Here is a 21,275-nt window from a genome sequence, read left to right as displayed (position 1 = left end):
AAATCCAATAATGTGCATTTGTGGACAATCATATGCTTGGAAGACTTTCAAATAAAACTCCTCAACCCCTCAGCACTTTGCTGTATCTAAGCCTAGAGTTCATGGCGGCGAACTGTTGATCAGCTGTGGCAAAAGTGTCATTGGGTGCAAAGTCCGGCAAATGTACAGTGTGTTGGGTATTTTGATTTGAATCTATTGAAACTACATGTATCCCCCCCCCCAAATTAACAGAGTGCTTAGAAGTCGACCTGAAGCTACGCTTCGCCTGGCAAAGATTTCAAACAGCCTGTGATGCTTTGCCTCATTGATGTTGCGGTACTTCCTTAATTTATAGGGCTCAGAAAACATCAAGTGCACTTTGTTGGCCTGTCTGTCCAGAGGTTGATAAATTGTTAAGAAGACAATCTCCCTCAGAGGGATTGTGGTTTGTTCTGGAGGTTTTCAGAATTTTGTTTGTCTTTGAAGCATGTTAATGTTGGTTGCTTAGATGTATTTTGTGCTTTGCAGAATGCAGTTAAGCCAGAAACATATTGGTATTTTATTTCTGAATTCCCTAGATTGGAGAAGATACATTTCCAGTGATCTTGAATGTACACCTACATGTGTGTAATGACACATTTTTCCCCGTAATTAACTCCCATTCTTGCTCTACCTGTCCCAAAATGAGCCCGTTTTGGTAAATTTACTTGGACTGCACATGTACTTTTAGGGAAGATTTATACTAATTTCCATGGGTGTCTTTCCCAGTGCTAGGCCAGCGGAATGCCATTGTCAAGCTCCAGCCTTGGTACATGTACGTATAGGACTAGTATTCCTGAAATCTCAGATTCGATCTCGGAGCCAGTGTTTGCAAATGCAGCAAAGCGGTATGGCTGCAAGCTGTTTGAGGTTCCATCCTAATGCAAATAGTCATCATAAACTGTGGTTCCACGCACAAGCCTTGGCAAACATTTTTAACCACTCCCGCCTCCCCCTCAGATACGTGACTGCTCTCACGTTTCAGTGTTCTGGCTTCGCTGCTCTAGTTTGGGACCCCTGTCTGTTTTTCTAGTTGGGTAAACGGGAGGAGACAAATCAGTGAGTAATGACGTGTTGTGACCACATTGCAGTTTTTTTCTTTTTTTTGTCAAAATCATGGTGACTGCTGCATACCTAAACAGGAGGTCAAGTTTGTGTCGTTTTTATCACAGAATTACATGTGTATGTACGTATGTAAGTGCTTTTCTCCCAGGATGCAAATGCATGTTTGAAGTTTGCAAGTAGAGCCACACATTTGGAACATATACATGTACATTGCATCTGTAGATGCATGGAATGTTTACACCAGCATGACCAGTGAGGTTTCAGAGCAAAAGCAAGATTGACATGCATTTCTTGAGTCAAATTAAGATGCAGGTACCGGTATATTTAAATGTATAGGCACCAACACCATAAATATATATTACCAAGATAAAGCACGATTTGCCATATACAAGAAGGATTGGGTCCCAAGAAATGCACAGTGTTTCGGAAATGGAATGGATCCCCTGTGGCCTGTGCTTGGTCTGCGGACTGGGTGAACTAGGCGCTCTTCAAAGAACTGCAGACTCCCTACTTCAGCCTTTTACACACCTTCTGAAAATTGCAGTCTGTCAAGAAATTTTTCCCGTGGAATCTGTTTGTCCACGTTCAATGTATGTGTACACTTTTTCAGAATGGTCCTCTTCCTGTCACCTGATTGTACATGTACTGTACATTCATTTATATTTGCTTCGGGAATGGTGTTTCTTTTCACATTTTACATACATACATGTACACGTATAAGCACTGTTTGCCCCACAAATGTGTTTTCATGGAAGCATTGCATGACCACTCTTTGGTATGTGACCAGTTGCTACTTTTAAAACAATTTTTTTTTTTACAAGTGTATGTTCTTTTTCAATTTGATAAGCCATTATTTGGTTTGCGGTTTAATTCCAGGCCAAGAAGACACAAAGACAAGCCTGAGACTTCAGATGTTGGCATGCATGTCTGTACATGCACATGTACATGTTGCCCATACCAAAATGCTCGTCCATAAGCAGGTGGTCCATTTTCTATTGTTCAGACCATGCACGAGCAGTTTTCCATTCAGGCCAATTTGCAGCTTGTTGGGATGCACCAGTTTCCCATGGCAACCGGAATCGAGGTCATACACTGTATGTACATGTAGCCAGTGGACACCCAGTCAGTGTGCCAAGTTGCCAACGGTTACAAAATCACCGTGAAATATTGATTTGGCTTTACATGTACGTGTAATCATGTTGATATTCAGTCGATGAGCAGGCAAAACTGATTTTGTTGAGTTACTGGTAGTGTCCGGTACTTGGGAAAAAAGGAAAGGCGTGGTACATGTACCACTTTTTTTGTTTGCACTTCTGTTGATATTATCGAAGAATGCGCTCCAGCTGCATCTTACTTGTTCTGATATGTTGGTGTTGGAGGAACCACCTGTTAGTCCACACACATGTAGTCACATCCATATAAACTTACAGTTCCCAAACCCAATTCCAAGATGTACATGTACATCCTACCAGTGTGTCCCTCCATGTACTCCGTTTTGCTCTAAAATTTTTTGTCTTCATCCTACTTTTCCAGATGCTTGCAACACAACGGTTTGAAGCATTTTGTTCATGCAGAACATGACATGCCTTCCTTTTATGCATCAATCTTTTTCTCTATTTTACATTAAGTGAAATAAAAGGTGATCGACTTACCTGTTACATGTACTCACACTCTCAAACTTAAAGAAAAAACAAAAAAATGACAGTACACTGTACAAGTAGTTTTCTCTGTGAGTTAACAATAGTAATGAGGTTCAGTACCATGGAAGTGTGAGCTGTTTCCAGTTTTGCACAGACTTCCTCATTTGAAACCTGAAGGAATTGCATTGTTCCATGAATGTTTCATTTTGGCCATTTTTAGAAAAAACATTATTGAGGAGAAGCTGTCAAAAATGAGAACAGCACTGACCCAAATGCCATTTTGTCTGGTCTTTGCCCAGTGTGTATAAAAGGATCCGTGCAATGAAATTTTTCTTCGACTCTTTTTAGCACATCTTTACCATATGTAGAACTCCATGTATGAAAGCTGCAAAATTCTTTCAGGGTTACATAGACCTGGTAAGTGTACTGAAAAGTACATGTACACTTGTTAATTAACAAGTGTCCAAGTTTCCAGAGGGCACTTTTGCTGTGATTTAAAGCAAATTGGGGAAGATATAAGAAGTTCATTTTTAACTATTTCATGTTCAAATTTTGAACCTCAAACTTGCTCTTTCATAATACATGTACGTGTACGTAGGAGAAAAGTACAAGTGCATTGTACATTGTATTTTCACAACAATAAATCAGCAAAGAAAGGGAAAGTTACATCAGCAAAATACAAAACGATTCCAGCAGTTGTTTGTACTCAAATCATTGTGATGTTGAGGATCATGTGGTGGATGACATCCAGTTTGGGTAATCAATGTGGAAATTCACTTTAATGTAAAATTCACCAAGGCTCAAAAATATATATTAAAGTACGTGTAGCGAGACAAAAATAGGAAAGGAGGTTAACTGAAACACAAACATACAATTTCAGTGGTTGTTAATAGTTATATAGCATATGGTGCCAACACTAGATGTTAATTAAACCAAAATTTGCTAAAAAGTATTTACAGGACTAATTTTTCACTAATTGTTTACTAAGCTGTTGAATCCAGAAACTACTGGGTTTTGCCGTCTGTTGCGTACATAGCTGGCAATATGCCAGTATGATGTTTTCCTTTTCCATTTTTTTGTCCAGCCTGGCCTGTAGTCCAGTCCGGTTGCATTTCCCTGAGCTGACGGATGTGCAGTTTTAAATTTCCAGCTAATCAGCTGTCTCTTGGTGTCAGCTGACCAATTCATACTGCCGCCGAAGTGGCAGCGGAAGCACGCAGGCAAACACAAGTAGCAGACCGTATCCATTATTAAAGTATGATCTAGAAGTGTGTGTCAACATACAACCTGTCGGGTCCTGTTTGCTTTTGTTTTGTCTTGCGTTGGAAGGTGTGACTCTTGATGATTGCGTGCCAGATTGGATGTCTGTGTATCAAAACAGTGGCTGTTGCATTGTTAGACTTTTGGCCCATCTTATGACTAAATCACTGCTTGTTACATGTACTTTGTACTTCAGTGAAAGAACAATTTATATGCTTGGCCAGTCTTAAATATTCCTTTAATACCTGATGTGGAGAACGGGGGAAAGTTAAGACAAGTTTGAAAAAAATCATAAATTGCCAATGATTTTATTCTACTATTTAAACACCCTCTAGCCATGTTATGGTGAGTAAGTGTGCCTACAGCAAGTAGTCACAAGCACTTTCCCATGGAGATTGGTACATGTACACAAATGTGTTAAGTGAGGTGATGCAAAACACGATAAGTCAGTGTAGTGTGAATTTATTGTGCACACATAAACATGAAGATCGTGAACGTTCAACCAGTACAAGGCAAAAGGGACTACATGTAGGTTTTATAGAAGATAAAAATTTCATGTGACAGCAGAAGAGTTATACATGTACATGTAGGTCAACCAGGCAATGCTTTATCGGCCATTTGCATACATGTCCATGTACATGTATGTACCGGAACACTAAAACCACAGCCATGTACAAGGATTTCTCAACCAATGCAGGGTTTACTTGCAGGGTGTGGGCCTGTGACTGATGTAATGCTTTGCTGGCTGTGTTTGTGCAGGGCTTTCACAGAACTGTTGAGGAAAGAATAGAATGAAATGATGATTTTACAGTGTTGCATGAAATCCCATGCCATCGGAACAAAGTAAAATTCAAAACACACGGAAAGAACATGTACTGTACTTAACTATGTCATTTGAGTACAAACACCCCTTAAAAGTGATTTACGCAAGTTGTATCTTGTGCTGTACAGTACATGTTGTAGTGGGGACTATATGCACCTGGTCGTGCTAATTTACATCAACATAACGTCAACACGCATCAACACATGATAGTAACGTCAACACACCGTCAACACACCCAAATCACATTCTAAATTCGATAGCAATATAATGCCTAAAATACAATATGGCTAACAACAGTGGGTAACATTTGGGGGGGAAAAGTCGTTTTATTTCACGAAAATAACACCCTCCGCACAGCCACAAAAGACGGTAGCCATGTTGCCTCTCGTCAGACGGACCATACATTACGCTACAGGGGGTCACCTTTATACAGTTAACCATGGTATGGTCCAAATGCCGTGAGAAGGCAAGATGGCGCCAAAGGCGGCGCTGCTCAGAATACAATTTTTTCGCGTGGAAAAAACTCCCTTGAAATGTAGTAAAATGTAAACTCGATTAAATAAAAATTATTCCTAAGTGTATACATTACAGTTTGATACGTCTGTTTTCTGTTTTCAATGCATTTTGTAAGTGTTGAGGGTGTGTTGATGTTACTATCAATGTGTCGATGCGTGTTGATGGTGTGTTGATGCTTATTAATATGACCCTATGCACCTGTTGGATGAGGACCCAGATCATTGTTGGGACATGCTAAAGTCCCCACAGTTTTGGCCCAAATTTCCCTGTCCAAATAAATTGTTTCCTCATCGTAGTGTACCCGGTAGGCCCACCCATGCCTACTGTTAAAGTGCATGTACATATACGTGTATTCATTCCACAGCTGTAGGGACCATACATGTATGAGGGGTACATTTATGGACTTGTTCATTGTACTGGTCTGATGGTTATTTAAGAGGACTGAAAACATTTTATATACACTTGATAGCCCCCCCACCTCGGTCCAGATTTATTTACTTGTCGATGATGTTGTATTCCATAATTGCCCCAGGTATGGTTTATTATTTTTGGTTGAAAATTCTGCCTTTTTATAAAAATGAAACGATACCACAGCCACAGTCCTTTACAAAGTTGGACTTTACGAATGCTGACCCACAGTGTTTATTATGTTCAAGATTTGTGTGACATTTCTTACCACATCGTCACTTTTTTATTTTTTGAAACTCCAAGTCAAAGTTGTGGAGCAGTATTTTCTACATCACCCAGTCTCGGCTCCACACGCTCAACCTCCACAGACTAACGTAGTTCATCAAGCCCTGTGTGTGTGCAAAAACTCTGGGGGAAATCACTCAGGTGTAGAGGCGAGGACAGGCATCACCTGGCACTGCTTGCAGAATACGCCAGAATGTGTTGAAACGTCCTCCTTGTTAATGACACAGGAAATACCTCCCTTTTCACATGTCATTTGGCATGCAGTGGTAAACAGTGTGACTCTTCCAGTCGACAAGGGGTAACGACCAACACACCATGGTAATTTCCTCTGCACCATACGGGAAATCCTGGGTGGAGGAGTCTGTGGATGCGTGGCATTGGATGTCCACCTTTTGTGAACTGAAAGGTGAAGAGTCACATTGTTGGATGAAGGAAAAAACCAGGAGGCAACGAAACATGGACTTGCAAGGGATCCGTTTTGGAGTGCTGCATCAACTGCTTACTTGCCATCCGAGTGTCATATGTCACTTCCTGCCGAGGTCATAACCTTTTCCTCAGCAGCAGTTTTCACTTCAGTCCTTACATGCAACGGTATCCCAGCTGGACATTACTGATGCACAGTGTGAAATCTAAATAACTACAAATTTCACTGTTCAAATGTCAAAGAAAGACTCCTACCCCCAGAAAAAAACATAGAAAGAAGGTGCATGTGCTTTGCAAGAAATTGCCTGCATGATGCAAGTTTCAATTTCAGTCTCCACATTCCATTTTATGGAAGTTTAATTCATTTCTAAGTAGCTTGCTTAAAAACCAGTATGCACACATGGTACGAGACAAAAGGCTGCCAGTTTCAGATGGATGTCTGTTGTACGTGTATGGTAGCACACTGGCAATATCTGGTTCAAAATGATCTACATTTAGAAGGATTTTCACGAAACTGCAAACACAAAATGCACTTACAAAACCTACATGTACTGCATGCATATACATGAGCATACATGTACATGTAGTCTTTTGTGAGTGAAATTTGAATAAAATCTGGTACACTGAGTTCTTTAAACTCACGTGAACATAATGATTTGAATTCTCCATACTAAACACCGTAGTGCGTATTACCTATAGTTATTCGGAGCTTTTGCTTTGTCACGTAAGATCGAGATGTCTTGTACCAAAATGCTTCCAATGGATAAGAAGGGCTCATAGGAACCAGTCCCCTCCAGAGATGGTGGTCGCTATGAAAAGCTAGGTATAGTAACAGTGTCTTTATAGTTTGTGGAATTCAAAAGTTAATGTTTATGTGCAATCAGATAACTCATACCAGATTTTATTCAAATTGAACTCGCAAAAGGGATATTTTATTTTTGTTAGATCACTGGGGAAAAATATTCACCTTTGTCAATAAGGTTAATCAGGGCAGCTGAACAGTTTTTTCTGTTTTATTTATGTTTTCCTAAAAACCTGTTTAAAATAAAGATTGAGAATACTTGCACGTATTTGGAGACAAATGTATCTCAAATAGAACATGCTTAAGACTTGCATGCACGTGTACCCTTGGAAAGCTGTTTCAGTGCTTCCACTGTTTTTGGTTAGGATGCATTTGGTTTTCAGTCAAGCAACATTTATTTCCATATTGATGAAAGATTCCAATACAATAACATTGGACAAACAAAAATAGAGTGTACATGTACATGGGATGAAAGTAAGCATCGAGGGATAGAAAAATAGATGAAGCGATGTACAATGAATTCACGTGACTAGTCAGAAGAATAAAAATTCTAGGGTAAAAGAAGATGAAGAGCAATGTAATAGTTATTACACTTATGTTTTTATTAACGCTGAATCGCCTGTTCCCTAAAATCAGTTTGTTGTTCATACAAGATTGCAGTATTTGGAGTACATACATAGTTCCTACAGTCATCCTTTTGTATTTGAACTACATTTACATCTGTGTACATGCACAATGCACATGGTGTGTCGTGCGTTGGTACATGTATACCCTACCCAGCTTACAGGTACCATTTGCTTGTCAGTGCAGAATTTCATTGCCATTAAAGCTAATCCTGCCCCATCACCACTCTCCCCCTTTTGGTTTTTGTTGGACAGTCCTTTCTGGGCCGAGGAGACCACCTTTGACGTGCCGCGGGAGTTCCGCCAGCTCTCTTTCTTCATCCACGAGAAGGACTGGATGAAGCGGTTGGACAGCGTCGTCGGGAAGGTGGCACTGCGGAGGGACGACCTGCACCGTTACCATGGCAAGGACCACTGGTTCCCCCTTCAAGCGGTTGACACTGACTCCGAAGTTTATGTAAGTGATCTGCACAGAATACATGTACAGGTACTGCAGTGTCCAATCCAACATTTGCATTGGTTCAGTCAATGACAATACTTTGGAAATGTCGAATCAGGCAATTTAAATGTTAAATCCAGTGTTTTAAGATTTTTGTTTTTCAAATTTTTTCCTTGAAATTGTCGAATCAGAATTGTTAACGTTAAATCAAGCAATGGTGTAAACGTTGAACTTAACTTCTAAAATGCTGAATTTTACATTTAAAATGATAGAAACAACACTTCCAGACTGTTGTCACCGATTGCACCCCTGCAAATGTTGGAATCAACATTGTTAGTATAGAGCTCCTGTTTGGTGACTCATGGGATACAATTACATGTATATGACCAGTTTTCATGCAGGTATTAAGTCCTCTCGTCTTCATTTCATCTTCTCTCATCCTCATCATCATTTAAATACAATTCCTCAAACTTGAATTGTGCTCTGCTCATAGGAGGTATTTGTGCCTTTAAATATACATGTACGAGAAAGTAGGGATGTCCTGTAAGGGATTTAATTGTTGTGAAGAGACTTGTTCTTGTAACAAAACCCACAGCAATGCCAGTTTCCAAAAAATTATTCATTTCTTTGTGGGGATTGGGAAGGCACATTTTTGTTGAAATTTGTTGTCTTCAATAATTCAGAAAGGAAATTTTTGTACACTCTCACATACTAGTACGTACATGTACATGTGAAGCTTTTTTTTTAAGTTTTACCGCTGTGAAAATGGAATTGGAGTACCAGCCATTTTTGCTTGTGCACCCACTGCATCCCGACAATAAAAAAATTGAAGAGTGAAAGTCCAAACATTTATCCGTTGCCTCCCCGAAAAAAATTAATAAATAAAATGAAGCTTTAAAAAATAATGCACGCTATTTAGAATTCCCGTTGAAATCTTGAGTTTGTGTCGTTGCCGTGTCAGTGTCCATCAATTACCACATGTCTTGTCAACAAGGTTGGTAGTGTCTCAGAGCTGCTGCACTCCTCCTCATTTGCCTCAAGTGTAATTCACGAGTGTATTCTCGTTAGGGGAGGGGAGGAGTAAAGAAATGAAGAATTGCTGGATACTGCCAGTGATTCGATTTTGCTTTAATTAGTGCCTGCAGTGGACACCTCAGTAGCAGGTGTGTAGTGTCTAAGTGTCAAACAATCTAACATGGTTATGAGAAAGGACATGCCCTGCACAGATCAGATCTGTGAAGGTACACATGTACATATAATTGAACAGTTGTTTCCTCCGTTGCATATTAATTTGACACTTCACTCGGTAATGTACAAGCCTAATAAGGCTGAACAACCCCAAAAGTGATTTGTGTGTGTACATATATGGTGCAAAACAAGCGTGGCATCTATGGCTTTGCAAACTCTCTCTTTTTAGTTGGAATTAAATTTTTTTTATAGGAAGCACCGGTACTTTGAGTTAGGTGGAGAAGATACACAAATGTGAATGTGTCGTACTTATATGTAGGTGTACATGTATCCTGCAATTACGAGACTGGACAAGGTCCACATTGGGATATTGTGCTTTCATTGCGCCCGTCGCAGGTATAATGCATTGCTGAGTAGATAAATTTATTCACAGAGTGGGAAACACCTGAAAATGGAACAAAAGATGTGCTCAATGCATCAGATTTTGACCAATTAAGCGGGTCAGTATGTGCATGTAATTTTGAACAATAGCCTGTAGTTTTAACATACAGTAATTTGTATCTGAATGTGATGTGACTTAAACATAAGTACATGTACATTGTACACAGCCGAATATCGGAGCTTGTTTTAGTACTTTTGAAAGAAAATTCTAGATATTGCATTGTTAAATACATACATGTACATGTATGTGTACGTACGTACATATATGTACATGCATATACAATGTATATTCACGTACATGTACATACCTACATGCAGATATACAGACCTGTTGAACACGTGTAATGAATTGCTGAGATTACAGCACTTACATACACACCTTCAAACACAAAGAGAGTGACAGCATGATGCGTTTTTGTACACATGTACCCTCCCCGTATAGGTATTAATACATTAATCATTACACTATCTGGTTAAATTTTAGGTACCAAATCAATATGTGCTCTTCATGGTTTGATGGAGCCTTTAATTTAGTTCAGCCAACCTTGCATTCAACAGGTACAATGGTTATTGGTTAGATTTATTAATAACCAGAGGGCACCGGAAGTTTGGAATTTCTTTTTCTTTTTTTTTTTTTGCAAAAGCACAAAGCCATTGTTGCAAAGCAGAACTGTTTCAATCGCCCAGATATGTTTGTCTATGAAAATGACCCTCATTTTGGCTTAAAATCGGTTGTTTTTGTCTTGTCATTCTGTGTCCTTGATCAATATTCTGTAATCAAACCAACCAAATTAAACAAGACAAACTGTTCATACCTTCGTATATAAACAAGTCACCTTGTGTGAGATTTGAGTTCCTGTGGATAGAGTTACATGTACAATGTACATCTACAGGAACAACAGTGAAGAACATGTAATAAGCCGTATTTTGACAGCATCCGGGTGTTTAATGAAAGTGTACACAAATGCCGGCTGCCAGTGCAAACACAAAGTGTTTACCTACTGTCAGCAATTGAATTATATCACTGCCTCCTCATGGAAGCTGTTGAACTGAAGCGTGCATCAGTTTCTCAGGTTGGGATCGGAGATTTAGGAGTGATGAGGTTTCCATGACAACCACATCACCTGTGTCATTACATCAGTTGCTAATACCAATATATACCAATGACATGTGTATTCCATCTTGGCTTTCAGTTTCTTTCCCTGTTGTGGTTTGGTTCCGTTTTGTTAACTTTAGGGTCAGGTTCACGTGGAAGTGCGGACGAACGAGGGGTTGGGAGGGGACGGAACGTCAGTAAGCAAGCTGACCGTAAGGTGAGTCACCCTGGATGATCACAGCTCTGGAGGCATCATTTGGGCATGGAGTATGATTGTTCGCTCTTTGCTCCACAAGTATTGATTATAAAACCAGTCAGTTTGTTAGCTATTTTGTTACCTTTTTCAGTCAGGTAAAAAGATATCAAACATCAAAATCACTTTCTGTCTGAAGGCACAAGAGGATTGGTAAAAACTTCTAAAACTTAAATTAGCATGCTCTTTTTTTTTTTTCAAGAATGTGAGATGGACACATATGCATGCACTTTAGTCTAGATGCAAAAATATCTCGGCAAACAATGCTAAATATATACTAATACTAATACAAAAAAAGAAAAGCCATCTGTTTGATGATAATCCTAAATATTTGCCTAGAGAATAGTGAGCTGAAAAAAAAATAGTAAACTTGTGGCCCTTATAGAGACCATAGTGACATGAACATGTGCTGATTTTGAAAAAAATCAAACTATGCTTCTGCAGCAGCATTTTACAGTATACTGTTGTCATCAGAAAAACCAAGTGAAAAAACCTGAAATTCCGCGTCATGTCACTCTGAACTTGATCAGCAAAAAAGATGAAAGATCTGCCACAGGAAGGTACACCAGTGAAGCGGTTGATGTTTATTTTTAACAGTAGGAAGAAATCTTAACAGCAGTAGATAAAATCTTAGTAAAATGTTTATTTGTCTGCAAAAATACACCATGAGAATGAATAAAAAGTGGGAAACTAATCACTAAAAACAGTTGTTACAGCAGAGCAAGTAGAGTTTAAAATTACGTACACTTTTCATGTATGTGTTTTGTGACTCCATGACTTTGAAATTCTGTTAAAATGCGGACAAATCAAATTTTTATTTACATGTATTCTCCGAGGTTTGAGTTTTCAGATGTAAATGCCAGCCATCGAAAGCATCACTGCGCCACCTGCACGTGGTTCGCGTGGCCCGGCCGCAGCTTTTGTGACTAGTTTTATCCACCAAAGTTTGCCATATAAGCCACCCAGCATAAGCCGCAGAGACATTTTGCTGCGTGAGAATCAGCATATAAGCCAGAACTTATATTCTGAAAATTACGGTTTTTTGAATGAGTACATTCAAATGTAGTACTCTCAGTAGGATGGAGGGGGAAAAAAACGGAAGCTTCAATCCTGGTCCAGGTTTGGACTCCAAAAGTCTAATGTGGGGGTGAAACATTTGAGTGACAGTGTCACAATATCTGAAGAGTTCTTTCTGCCAGAAATGCCTTTGCATTGAAATTGTGGTTTACTGGAGGACGTACATGTACCTGTACATGTTCATGCATAAGTTGCATTGTACTCAGTAGGAATCTTCTCAAAGTAAAAAAAAAAAGCCTGGATTGGAAGAATCAGGAATTGAAGATTCAAAATTCACACTGATGCTTATATAAGGTTGAAGTCCAAGTCTCATTTCCCCAGGCTCATCCTGTGGTCATTCCCTTGTCGGCTGTCCCCGCGTTTCAAGTTACAGGCGTCTCCCCAGCGAGAACGTATCTCGTGTTCAATTTGCAGAATGGCCAAGGAGGCACACCTAGCTGTCCTCTCCTTACACACCTCTCCAACACCCACACAAAACCTCATCTGCATGAGTTTACATCTTAATTTGTTTGATTTGTTTGTGTCTCTGGGAACCTGCTTGCACAAGCCTGATTGGTTATGATCTTATTTGACAGTTATTGAGAGGGGCTCGAAGAAGCCATCACGCGAGCCAATTTTCGATTGCGTGCTAGCATAAATCCCAAGACCTTTTGGGCATTCCGTAGCAATGCTGTAAGAGTTTTTCGCTTTACATTTCAGCAACAGCCCCCTCCCCAAAAATATGTAACCCGTTTTAATTTAAAATTTCCCTGCAAAAGCATCTATATAACAGCCAGGCTGTCAGCAGCTAAGGGCTAAGGAACAATTCCCCCTCCAGAAAAAAACAGAGTTCCCATCTTTTTTTTTCTTTAGAGTAATGAGAGGATTTTTGGGAAATCCGTTTTAGTCCCTTTTCTTCCAGAAGCATGCAAAAAAAAGCACCAAGATGTTGCCTCACTACTCAAAAAGGCCATGGAAGGTTACTTAAAGAATTGACCAAAATATTTGGCCCGTAACCTGAAACATTTAAAGTTTGGCCTCCCAAACATTTCGTTCTGAATCTGCCTTTTTGTGCTCACATCAGGCTCAACTCGCACTTAGCGTATTTCAACCAGTGTCGTGTGCTTTGTTCTCAGATGTCCTTGCCTTTTTTAATTACTCAACTGGCTCATTGTGACAAAGCTGAACAGAAACAAAATGACCCGTGGAGGAATACAGATGTGTCCAAACTACATTAGATAATGCTCACATGGCCCATGTTGTCTGCAGTTGAGACCTCACTCATAAGATCAGCGAGATGAAGTCATTGCTGATGGCAGCCAAAGCCTGCCTTCCCCCCCTCCCACTAATCTGGGCAGGAGGAAATTTGAGACAGTCTGTTTCCATTGAGTAGGAGGCTCTTCATCAGTGATATTGACGTGTGTTTATAGTCTGCTTCACTCCTAGCTGTCGATCGTTTGAGTGGGTCGCTGTGAAGGAAACTCTTAACTTACTCCACAGTTGGGTTTTTATATATTTTTTTCTTTTCTGGAGTGTTTAGGTAGCTGACACTGCTGTGGGGGGAATTCCGATGTGCAGGGACCCCCTCCGTGGGTAGGGGGGTGTCTGGTTACCTCGCCAACGTGCCTGGATGGCCGATATTGAAGCTGAGGATGTGTCCGAATCATGGGAAACTGAATTGGATGGGTTCATTGACTCGTGGTTTATCGAGGGCCGTGAATGTGAAACTCACTCCAACTGATTGATGGAAAATTATGACTGTTTATTCAGCAATATTATCAGCCAAACTTTACTGACATTTTTACAAGGAAGACACAAATTGTCAGATGTGCTGTGTACTTGTACCATACTTTATGTGTACAATTTCAGTCACCATAAAATTTTGGTTAACATGTAAATTGAATTTTGTGCAAAATTACACTTGAGTTTCAATTACATCTATTTATGCAGAATGCATACAATAACGAAAAGTGCATGTCAGAAATTTAAGGCACCTCTTCTCTCAGTGAATGATTAAACAAAATGTATTATGCATGCTAAATGAAACTGCATATAAGTATAACCTTATCGAGAGTTGTGAGAGGGATATTCAAGAAAACAGTTTATTGCTTTAAGCGATATGTAAAATCTAACTAATGTGCAAGGCACTTTAGCAACTGCATTGATGTACATGTATTCATGTGTGCGTTAGAAAGTGTGAGAAAAATATTATGAAAAAGAATTCAAATAACAGCAACAAGTATATTTCTATCGTTAAAGAGAATGTAGTCGGTTGGCTTTTGGCAGTTTAAGAGAAAAGACATTGGAATTTTAAAAAGTAAAGATAGAACTTTCATAAACAGAACCTTTTGAAGTGTAACTGTTTTTTAAGGAGAAGTTCCCCTCCTTATAATTAACTTCACATGAAACTTTCCCAAGAATTTTCTTCTGAACCCGACACTTAACATTATGACTGTTACCAAAACAAACAACATTAACAAGAGATCTGTCAGAGCATGCACATTTGTACTGTTAATTGCTTTAGCCTGAAAGCATGCAGGACAATTACTGTAGCATGCCCTAATGTGATGTCACGGTGTGTATGTAAAATTGTAAAGAACATGGTAATATACATGTGGCCAAAGAAATGTCAAGGTTGGACAATCGCTTACATGTACCAATTCTATCCTATTACTGGTTTCAACTTTATACATGTTCCAGTCTGTTTTTCCTTTGATTATTGCTGCTTTCTGTCTGTAAAATACGCTTAAAACAAGTTGTATCCATATGAATCTCCTTGCAGAGTGCTTGAAGGGAATGGCCTGACTATCATCCACAACCAGTGTGATCCGTATGCAACAGTCACTTTCAGGTAAAATGGGACTCTTTTGTACAGTACATGTACATGTGCTCATGTCAGCACCACATTGGGGCAAAACGCAGGCCTGTGGCAGGACATGATGCTTGTCTACATGTACATGTGCTCATGTCAGCACCACATTGGGGCAAAATGCAGGCCTGTGGCAGGACATGATGCTTGTCTACATGTACATGTACTCATGTCAGCACCACATTGGGGCAAAACGCAGGCTTGTGGCAGGACATGATGCTTGTCTACATGTACATGTGCTCATGTCAGCACCACATTGGGGCAAAACGCAGGCCTGTGGCAGGACATGATGCTTGTCTACATGTACATGTGCTCATGTCAGCACCACATTGGGGCAAAACGCAGGCCTGTGGCAGGACATGATGCTTGTCTACATGTACATGTACTCATGTCAGCACCACATTGGGGCAAAACGCAGGCCTGTGGCAGGACATGATGCTTGTCTACATGTACATGTGCTCATGTCAGCACCACATTGGGGCAAAATGCAGGCCTGTGGCAGGACATGATGCTTGTCTACATGTACGTGTACTCATGTCACCACCACATTGGGGCAAAACGCAGGCCTGTGGCACTGGGACATGATGCTTGTCTACGTGACCACATTGGGGCAAAACGCAGGCCTGTGGCAGGACATGATGCTTGTCTACATGTACATGTGCTCATGTCAGCACCACATTGGGGCAAAATGCAGGCCTGTGGCAGGACACGATGCTTGTCTACATGTACATGTACTCATGTCACCACCACATTGGGGCAAAACGCAGGCCTGTGGCAGGACATGATGCTTGTCTACATGTACATGTACTCATGTCAGCACCACATTGGGGCAAAACGCAGGCCTGTGGCAGGACATGATGCTTGTCTACATGTACATGTGGATGACAGTAGTTTTGAGGATTTCACGCACACATTCTCTACAATTAAAAGAATTATGAAATGAAGCTGCTGTATAGGAAGGTGTGCGTGTATAGTAGGATTATTCATGTTATTAGCTACTTGACTGCATACATATATGTTATAGATACTGTACGTTGTTTGCATTCCTTCATAAAGTTGCGCATACACCCAATGCAAACTTTGTGTGTGTGTCCCGGGAAGGCACAGTCGCTGCTGTCCACACAAACAGAAAATTTCTGTCTCGGCTCGGAGCACAAAAACTGCACTTTGCGCTTTATGGCAGACTGAGGGAGTACAGCAGGCGACTTGCAAGGAATTAGATTTATTCAGGTTTCACATAAAAGAAGTAATTAATGTTTGTCATTCATGCAGTGGAAAGAATAATTTCAGTCAGTGACAGATTGAATGCTCCACACTCTGCCCAGGCTTTGCCTCATGGAACAGAACATTCAATCTTTCACCTCGTGAAATGGTTCTCATCATTGCACTCTTGAGCATTAAGTGTTTGTCAACATGCATGTATTTAGGGCACACACCTGCACTGTTCATGTACATGTATTTTCATGTTTTCTGTACAACTGCTCTGGACGGCTGCTCTTCCATTTCTGAATGTCATCTTGGACGTAGAAATGCACATGCATATTGTGTGAAAAGAGTCCATTTCAACATTCACAAGTTCACACGATGCATAATCCCCAAGGAGTCTACACTCCTGGTGATGAATGAAAACTCATTAAGTGTATTCATGGGCAAGTATCGTGATACAGCTTTTCGTATGGCGATGTGTTATTGTGCCCCTCTCACATTGCAAGTATCACCCCATTGTTGAATCATTATACACTCCCATTGGTCTCCTGTTACAGCCGTTACATGTATTACCACTGCCCTGACAAGTTGCTGTCCCTGCGTTCCAAATTTTTCCTGAGCCGCAGGGCCAGGGAACCAGAAAAAGCCACCGCCTTGCTATCAAATTTCCCCTTCTCCCGGCCGGATGATCAGTAATATGAGGAGTTTCCGGCATCATTTTCCCATCCCTAATTCCTCCTCAAAAAAAAAATACATGTTGCTGAGAAGATTACTCTCGATATATATGCTTTCCCTGTCAATTTCTGACAGTAATAATACCGTACCAAGTTCAAAATGGGGTCTTCTATTTCATTAAAACACTGATACGGCAATGCCCACCCTCCCCCAAGTCATTATTGTTGTTGAGCATTAGACATAGACATGCAGTCTTTGTGCCCAACTGCGCGTATCGCGCTGGATGGGAAATGATATTATTTCCTGGTTTGAATTGGAAAATCTGATTTTTCTACTGCTTGTCTTGATCACCCTCTGGGACCCGGTGCCGTGTGCACTATCTCTTTCTCTCAGCCCTGCGGGGAGACCTCTTTCAACTGTAACTCATTTTTGATAAAGAAAAAGAAAATTGCCGGCTCCCCAGGAAAGTGTGCTGGTGTTTACTGTGGGTGCACATTGATGTGAGTTTGGTTTTGGATGGCAGTTCTGATAGATGTGACATTGCAAACAGAATTTGTCAAACTCGCATCCAGATTATAAATGCATTTGTAAAAAAAATGCATGTTTACATGCAGGTTGGGGTGCAGTTCTTGTATCAACATTTTGCGAAACATTCAACCCCCCCGCCAGTATAGCGATACTAGAACTTTCTTTGTTGGCAGGAAGAGAGATTGTCCAAACAGCCTAGGCCAGTTTATATACAGGCAGTCGGCCACATTTATGAATGAGTTTTTTGTTTACGGTTTTCATGAGTCTGCTGGCTACATGCATGTAGGTGCTTTGCCATATGATGGATTACTTTATTTTGTAGTAAAATTTGTTTAATACTCCCATAAAGAGAGACTTTCCAATCTGTTTTGTGATGGTTGGCAGTCTGGTTGCACATGTACGGTACCACATGTTGAAACAAAAATTTGATTCGTCCAGATGCATATTTAATGCACTGCAGCAATTTTTTTGAGCTCACGGTCCCTTCAACCTTGCACATAAGTGAACTGGCCATCAAACACGGCACACGGAAAAGAAATGGTTTTAAATCACAACTATCTTTTTTCATGGGATATTATTTCAGGTTGTGTAATCAGGGCCAAAACAACAAAACTTCAATAATAATCTCAGCAATGGAAACTAGGGAGTTTTTAACCCAGGGGAATGTTTAATCACTGTTTTTGTGTTTGTGTTTCTTCAACAGAAATGAAACCAAAAGGACAAAAATCCGAAGGAAAACAGTGGACCCTCGCTTTGACGAATCCTTCACCTTTGAGGTGGGTGACAAGGGTTTAGAAATCTTTAATACATATAACTGCAGTGTTTAATACCGTTCATGCAAATTCACATGGCATACGTGTACATGCCACAGAATTTAAAGATTTGAAAGACATACAGCCCTGCTGTAGGTCCATACATGTAGCTGCACTCACAGCAACTTGTTTGCCTTGAACTCATTGTTTGGGAAAAAATTTGGCCATGCGGCCACCGTTCAAAATAAAGAAATGAGGACAAAACGTGGGCTGCCTTGAATCTGGCTGTTGCATAATATTTTCACTCAGCAAAGCCACACAAGTTCGGATACAGCAGTTGGAGTTTGCTGACCATGGTATAAATGTACATGTACCTGGTACAGGGCCAATGCATAATGAAAAGTGTACACGCTGCTCTGTATTGCAATACATTTAAGTCAATGACCCCTTGCATTAGTGAGGGCATATGGCACCGACAGTGTGCATTGTCGTCTCGGTGAATTCGGATTTGGTTTTACTCTAGCCAAGTTAAAAAGTGAAAGTGTATCTTACTGCTGTACAGATGGATCTTTTGGGAACTATCATGACAAAAGCATCTGTCTCGATGAAACTGAAACTTGCACACCGGATCCATGAGATTTGGTTCAGGCCATAAGAGTTCTGAACTGGAACTGGGCCAGATGTTTGGAGGATATAGGGAGCAGATTGCACATAATTCTGCACTTTGTCGCAGTGGAATGATTCGGCTTGGGCCACTTTCCACTTCAGTCTTGGTGCAGAAATTCTATGTGGTCACAGGTCACTGCATTCTGATTCACCGAGGACTCTATGGTACATGTACAACGAACGTACATGAATGTGTAAATGAAGGCGGTTTGCCATTCACAGGTGCCAAATGTACCCATGGGCATTGATAAGTTTTTAATTGTCAAAGATGTTAGGGTTGTCAACAGAATGCCCTCTTTCTGTGAGTTCTGAAATAGCCAAGCAGATAGTCACATGTACATACGTGTACATCATGTATCACGTTTGTAAATGTGCATGTATGCCTTGGAAGCTGCCCATGTGTATTTTGGCCGCTTTATCTTCAACAAAACACAGACAAGTGTTGTTTTTTTCTAGCTGTGTAGTGGCATTGTTTACACCGTAATTGTAGATTTTTCACACTTTTACATCCCTGTCACTTGTAGTCACAGTAATAGCAAGTTCCGGAAAAGAAGAAAAATCAATTTGGCCATATATACATGGAATCGATATTTTTCCACTCTGCACCCTCTTAAAATCATTGGCATATCCATAGTTAGGGAAATAATAAATGGCGTACATGTATGATATAGATGCTGAGGAGAGAAATTTTACATGTGTCAAGTAAGGCAGAGCCTTAAATAGAAGGCCTCTTAATTCGATCAAATTGAACCACAAGCTTATCACAAATCATTGTCTCTTGTTTTTTCACCACCGACAGGTCAATCAAGTAGTCGTATTCCAAATGGTGGCCACTCCATCAAAATTAGAGACATTTCCCAAGGTTTTTTTTTTTATACTAGTGGGATACCCTGCTGACATTTCGCGTCTCCACTTTTTTTTTTATTTGTTTGATGTGTACGGTACGTGTTTGTGTGTCTTTTTCTCTCCCCGAGCCCTGCGTGCAGTTGCACGCTCTTTAACCAATTTAATGGCAAAATTATTGCTTTCTCCTAAGTGCCCGGAGGACAAATTAAAGGACGATATATTTCTATGGAAACGCGAGTGGATATGGAGCATTTCTTTAAGGTCAGCTGTACCCCCTGCAAAGCAAGTGTACACATACATTTACAGTCAATGCACCCTTGCAGATTGATACATTGTACATTGTGTGTGCATTGTACTGGTTTGCCCAGCCTTGATTAATTGCCAAGTTGAGATCCGTCCACACAAGTGGGTGCTCGCCTCTGCAGACAAAGTATTAACAACTTTGATTAATGTCAGCATTTAGGGGCAGGTTTAAACTGCATGTGAGCATTTCCATTTTAAGTAGACAACTACATTTTAACTCAGGATCAGCCAAATTTCTACCCATGTGCTGTGAACATCAAGTTTCCTATGCTCAGGAAAGGGAGCTTTGAAGGTTCTATTCAAGGGTACTTTATGCACAATTTCTACTCTTTTAAGTACAGTTGATATAGATGTTCGTAGTTTTGTCAATGTAATTTAACAATGAGTTACAGCTTGTTTTATACTTTTTCTTTTTGAAATGAAGACATATACACTATTCAAAGGAACACATTTTATTATGATTGCTGTTGTTTATCTCTTTTTATACTCAAGTTCCAGACATCCTTGTGCAGTGTTTGAAATTCTCAAAATTTGTAACCCTCGTCTACCGCATTACATTAACATCACAATGTGTAGTCCGTTTCACTATGAAAAGAATGGAGATTGCTTGGCTAATGATGACAAAAGTAACAAATAATTTTAATAACGAGACCCTTTTCAAATGCGGAGAAAAAAAGGAAATCGACACTGGAACACTGCCTTTGGGAAATAAAAGCCTGGATGCATTAGTGGCACGGGGTGGATTACCCTCTCAAAGTCTTCTCTTTCCCCCATGCACATTGTATGCAAAGATTAACTTTGTTTATTTCTTCTGCAGTCTGTGCATTAGAGCTACGATAAAGAATGGAAAGTATACATGTAATTTTTACTCTGTGTACACAATTGTCCCGGTGTCTTAATATTGGTTCTAACCACTTTCTGCCGGGGACTCCGGAATCGGAGACGTATGGTTTATATGCGTGGCCAGGGTCTCGGACAAAGGAAACAAGGTCCTGTAACAAAAGACCATACTCCAAACAAAAGACCAGGCTGCTGGGAATCGCCAACATTTTTCACTGTCAAAAGGGGTGATAATCCAGCCTTGTTTTGAAACC

The 21,275-nt window shown here is 40.2% G+C and overlaps 1 protein-coding gene across 2 annotated transcripts in view; it reads left to right on the top strand.

The window, feature by feature from the left end:
- The window catches only part of LOC110985346 (ras GTPase-activating protein 3-like), a 79,423-nt gene that overhangs the window by 29,576 nt on the left and 28,572 nt on the right, over positions 1-21,275 (top strand). For both annotated transcript variants that reach the window (XR_015427670.1, XM_022246313.2), the window contains exons 3-6: positions 8,119-8,320; positions 11,168-11,244; positions 15,119-15,187; positions 18,318-18,390. Coding sequence is in view for 1 of the 2 variants with exons in the window: in XM_022246313.2 (XP_022102005.2) it covers positions 8,119-8,320; positions 11,168-11,244; positions 15,119-15,187; positions 18,318-18,390 (421 nt within the window). In the remaining variant the exon portion in view is untranslated. The remainder of the gene's footprint in view (positions 1-8,118; positions 8,321-11,167; positions 11,245-15,118; positions 15,188-18,317; positions 18,391-21,275) is intronic.

The sequence above is a fragment of the Acanthaster planci genome, linkage group LG14, assembly GCF_054643075.1.
Source record: "Acanthaster planci isolate LZ-2023a linkage group LG14, COTS_SCS, whole genome shotgun sequence".
NCBI lineage: Eukaryota > Metazoa > Echinodermata > Asteroidea > Valvatida > Acanthasteridae > Acanthaster > Acanthaster planci.
Note: the sequence above shows the minus strand (reverse complement) of the source record. Positions and strands in the feature narration are given on the sequence as shown.